This window comes from Arachis ipaensis, chromosome B02 (assembly GCF_000816755.2).
Source record: "Arachis ipaensis cultivar K30076 chromosome B02, Araip1.1, whole genome shotgun sequence".
Classification (NCBI taxonomy): Eukaryota; Viridiplantae; Streptophyta; class Magnoliopsida; order Fabales; family Fabaceae; genus Arachis; species Arachis ipaensis.
In genome coordinates, this window is record NC_029786.2 from 4601427 (window position 1) to 4607052 (window position 5626).

Genomic DNA, 5626 nt, shown 5'->3' on the forward strand with positions numbered 1-5626 from the left:
ATGTTCATTAAAATTCTTTACTAATAATAATAATAAAATTTGAAAACTTAATTTATGAATGTTACAACTGAAAATTGTGTGAATATTCATAAATGACTAGAAGTTAAAAAAAATATATTTTCTTTTATTTATCATTATTTGAGTGTTAGTTATATATAGTTTCTCTTGGGTTAAAAAAATCAAAATGCAAAAATAAATCCATATAATTGTGAATTTTTTAAGTCATTAAGAAAATAAATTTATACAAAATATATATATGATAAATTATTTATTATATATTTTAAAATTGGTCTAAATAATTCTATCAAAAAATATTTTATTAAACAATTTTAAATTACTTTATTTTTTTAACACAAATATTGTTATTATATTCTTGTATTTCTCCTAGAAATCTATTTACAAAGCAAGTCTGATTTGAGAAGGGGAAAGAAGTACAAAACTACTATACCACCATGAAAGTTGAGCATGGATGGAATCATTTTACACTCTCTCTTGGCAAGAACAGGAAAAACCAAGCCAAGGCCAAAGCCACCATTACCTTTTATAAATTATATTTTGAAGTTGGAGGTGATGGTGAACATATGCATATCATAATCCTAAATCCTAAACTCTAAACTCTTCACCCGTTTCTGGGTTTCTTCAACCGCCGCTTTAACCTTCAGTCAGTAAGAATGAAATTAATAAATCTATGCTTTAATTTAATGATTATAAATCATAATTATACCAGTTGATTACCTCTTGGTGGTACTGTCACCGAAACCAAACACACCCTTCATTATTGAGTTTATATCCACAGACCTCTCCTTCATCATCATATCATGATACATTTTGCTGCCAATCTCAGTGATTTGTTCCTCCACTTCTTCTAGTGGCTGGTCTATGTTGAGTTGAAGCTCGCCTTTCCTGATGACCGTGACACCAAATCCATTCGCTTTAGCTTCTCGGAAAGCATCCTATCGCACCGGATAAAAGTTAGAAGTGTTTGCAGTTGGGTTTGGATCGGTTCAAAACAAATTAACAAAAGCAAAAATAGAACTAAATGAGCATTGACACTGGCGAGAACATTTGATTCGTTACCTTTGGAGGCCGAGCAACGACGAATGCATTGCCTTTCCCAAGCATTTCCAGATGAGCCTGAATTATGTAACAAAAGTTTTTGCAGTCACTTGCATTTTGGAAGGCGATCACATGGTTCGGCTTAGGTTCCAATTCAAGATCAGAAGCCATCTCCAATGCATAAAATCCCACTCTCTCTTCTCCATCATCAATTGTGTACATCTCAATGCACTGACAGAAAACAAACAACTCAATTCACCATCAATGAATAATAGAGTGGAAAATCTCCAATAATTTTGATCCATCAAAAACTGTAACTCAAGTACATAACATTCATATTTCATCCTTATTTTCAGGATTTGTAAAAGTATTGGAACTAAGAATAAAAGAGATATACATATCTTACCAGCACATGTGGAAGATCTAACCACCACAAGTAATCTTCTTCTTTATCATCTGCATATTCGCGATATTTACTGACTACGGCTTGTGGTCCGAACAATTCCATCTCCCTTTTAAGTTTGTTGAGTTTCTTTTCCATGAAACTCTTGTTCCTCTCAGGTAACCTGTTCATCAGATCAGCTGCTTCCTCGATTTCTTTCTCGGTGATCCAACGATCCAAATCCTTCCCAATATCCTTCATTGTGGCCTTAACTTCTGGGTCTGTTTCGGCATTGTAAGAATCCAGGAAACCTTGGGACCATTTCTTTGTGTGCTGCCAATATTCCTTCCCTGACTTTTTGCCAACTTTCACAGATCCATCACTTCCTTCAATAATAGTCCTCGGTTTCTTCAACTTCTTACTTGGTGCTTTAGAACCATCAACCTTTTCTTTGGAAGATGAATGTGCTGATACTTTTGTAGAGCAATTTTCATCCTTCTTCACAGGGTTCAAATTTTGGGTGGAATTTGTCTTTCTTTGTTCTAGGAATTGATTTAGAAACTCCGGAACTTTCTCCACAGGGGGTCCTTTCCAACGGGGAATTATTTTCTCCGGTGGATCATATATACTAATGCCATCTACAAGAATAAAAACCAAGAATTAGCATTAACCTCAAATCTTTTAAAACAAGATAGCTAATATATCTCAAGAATTTAATCCTACAGAATATGCTTATAAGAAACTCAAGAATATGTTAATATATCATGTCCATGACAAAAGCAACTAAACAATGTTGCCAAAATCATTTCAAGAAATTAAGTTCTCTATATCACATAATTTTGAGAAAATGCAACTACCTGCTCCATAATCAAGATTCTCAATATTTGCATGGAGCCATTCATGGATGTGAGAGAGTTTTTTATTTTCTATTTCCACTTTCTTCTCAAGACCTCTGAAGAAGGCTTCTTTATCTTCAGCATTCATCGAATAAAATGGATCTCGTCCAGATAGTTCATTATCTCGGACTCGAAAAACAATGTCCCTAAGATGATCATCTTGCATCCAATCAAGTTCTCCACCATTTTCAAATCCGAGTGATTCCATCTCAGTGGGAATACCTAGAGGTTGATCAACTCTCTCTCTTGCAACCATGTAATTATCTCTAAATCCTTCTCCAATTTGCTTAAGTATGGGCTCAACTTCATGGAAGTTTTTCTCCAGCCAATTTTCTGTCTTTGCAGATGCCCTTTTCTCTGTGCTACCACCATTAACTTCATGATCTAAAGTGATCTCAGACTTTCGAAGTTCTTCTGCTTCAAGTTCAAAACCAAAGTCTTTGTAGACATCCTTTGCCAGGTTGAATTCCTTATTGTTCTGATCAGAATCTTCACTGGCATTTATGGCAGGTTTAGATTCTGATATTTCATTCAAAGAATCACTTATAGTTTGATTGCTCATGAGCTCATCTTCATTTAAGTTTTCCTCTAGCTGATTTTCTGCCTTTATAGATAGCGTTATATCTGCACTAGTGCCATTAACTTCACTTTCTAAGGTAGTCTCAGAATTTTGAAGGTCTCCTCCGGATTCAATACCGGTGTCGGGGTTTTCTTTCATTGTTGGACCAAATTCTTTATCCGCATGATCAGAATCTTCAGCAGAATTTGTTAAAGACTTAGAATCTGATATTTCACTTAAATCATCAGTTCTGGACACAATTCCATTCATCTCCGATGTTTGGCCATTAAAGTCAATATTACTCGACGGCATAGAATCGTAATCCTCTTTCACATGTTCAAAATTTGTTGATACAGTATCAGGATCTTGTTTGTCATGTTTCTTTGAAAGATACTCCCTAGCTTCCTTTACAGACCGTATGATCCTTGGTTTCATTTCCACAAAGCTTTCATTTGTCACAGATGAGCCATTAATAGGCATAGCCAAGGGTTGGTGGTTGCCTTCTCCATCCTTTGCTCTTACACTATTATTGGTAAACTCTAGTTCCTGTTTATTGGTCTCTGTATCACCTTGAACTAGGATATCTGAAGCATGCGCATTGCATTCATCCTGAATTACCCCATGCGATACTGAACTATCAATAATTCCTGTGTCCTCAACAGATGCTGATTCCAAAATTGCATTACTATCTGTTGTTTTTCTTTCAACTTCATCTTGATCTTTCTCATCATTCTTTTGTACAACTTCCATCTCATTGGATGACTCCTCAATCACAGGACCGTTCCTATCAGTATCTTTACTAACTTGAGACTTTTCTCTAGCCTCAATTCTCCGTGCCTGCCTAGCCATTTCTTGAATTTCTTGAACTTTATAGTCGAAATGCGTAGTTTTACTTGTCACTTTAGCAGACGAACCTTGTACCGCAAGTTTATCAGCAGTAGCCTTAGCCTTAAGAATATTGTTCTTAAGTTGATCCTTATCTAGCTTGGGCTTCTTAATGTCCATTGTCAGTGACTCCGACTGCTCGGGAATAACCTCAATGGCACCCTTCACCAAAACCTCTTTCTCCTTCCTCGCCTTGATCTTCCTCCTCATCATTTCCTTCTCCATCCCCGTGTACTCGACCTCCTCACCTCCAATAGTAAACAACTTCTTCACTGCCCACATCACAAGCATGACACACAATACTCGGCCGCCAACCCGCGAAATCTTTGGAAGCAATCCTGGTTGAGCAATAAAGCCACCAACACCACTAAAAAAACCACTCTCTGCCACCTCCTCCCCTTGAACAACAAACTTAGCCACAGAACTATTCCTTGAAATTACATTATTGCCTTTCTCCATTTCCCTAGCCATGTTCTTAGCATTCGAAATCTTATAAATCACTTCAGGGAATTCCTCAATCACTTCCCTATCAACCTTGTTCCTTCTCAATATCTCATCTTCATCAACAATTACCCTTTTGACACCACCATTGGAATCCTCATAAACAGTGAATATAGAGCCAGAACCTATACCCCAATACTCAAAATCCTTCTTATACTGTTCAACCCAATTCTCTAACTTATTCAACATAACAGACTCACCCAAAGAAAACTTAGACTTTTGTTGTTTTTCCACTTCAAAGTTTTCAACTTTAGTGCCCTCAGAAACACTATCTTCGACCCCATTATTGAAACTAGAAGATTTTTCGTGGAATTCAGAGGGTGGTGGATCAGTGATAGGCTTATTGGGACTTACCCGGTGGTGGTTATCATGGAGGAGCTTCTTCCTGAGATAGTTGCGGCGGTTGGTGGGTCGTCCAAATTGGGCAAAAGTTTGAAACTTTGTAGTCTTTGAGCTGAAAAAATGGGGAGAGAATAATGGGGTTCTGTGAAATCTGGGTTTGTTGCTGTATTTTGATGGGAATTTTGTGTCGCTGAGAGTTTTGGGGTTGCAGAAGATTGAAAATGTTGAAACATTGAGAACGGCCATGGATGAAAGAAGAGAAGCAGCAGCAGCAGCTGCTACACAGAAAGAATCGATGAAATCATAGTTGGATTTGGATGAAGCTTGTTTGAAAGATCCAAGGTTTTTTTGCTTTGGGGGGTTTTAGCTTTCTGCTAATGTTTTCTAATGGTGCTGATGCTAAAATCTTCTACACATGAAGAACTGATGTGGAGTGCTTGTTTGAGTGACACGTGTCCAAAAAAAGTTTAGTTCATATTCTCTCAAATTTTTTTAAAACTTAATTTTATACATGCATAAAACTTTATTTTACATTTTCTTTTAAAAACTATTATATATATTCTAAAAATTAATCAATAAATTAAATAATGTGTATTTATTTATATTTATAGAATAATCAAATTTATCGTAATATAATAAAAAAATTTAGAAGATAACAAATACATATCTCCATTAATCATGACCATGGCATCATTACTCTTATTATTTGTTGTATTGTCTGATTTAGAGTTGGCTCACATAAGTGCTACAATTGATGGCGCCGGCCTAAAAAGTTGACAAAAATAAATCATTTATGATTTTTGTTGGCGGTGATATGAGTTTTCCATGTTACTATTGTTATATTGTATGTCATTTTCACTCCTAAGGGAGTAATATTTTGTGAAACATTAATGTGAAAAATTGGTACCAATTCCTGGAAACAACTCTTTAAAACTAGATGCAACTCCCTTTTCCTTACAATAATGACTTCCATCATCAAAATAAATAAAATAAAGACCTTCCCAT

The 5626-nt window shown here is 35.8% G+C and overlaps 1 protein-coding gene across 1 annotated transcript; it reads right to left on the reverse strand.

The window, feature by feature from the left end:
• LOC107623680 lies at window positions 360-5005 on the reverse strand. The gene is made up of 5 exons (XM_016326030.2): window positions 2296-5005; window positions 1463-2076; window positions 1078-1287; window positions 736-953; window positions 360-656 (listed from the first exon to the last, which is right to left on the reverse strand). The coding sequence occupies exons 1-5, from the start codon at window positions 4865-4867 to the stop codon at window positions 620-622; spliced, it is 3651 nt and encodes a 1216-aa protein (XP_016181516.1). The 5' UTR covers window positions 4868-5005; the 3' UTR covers window positions 360-619.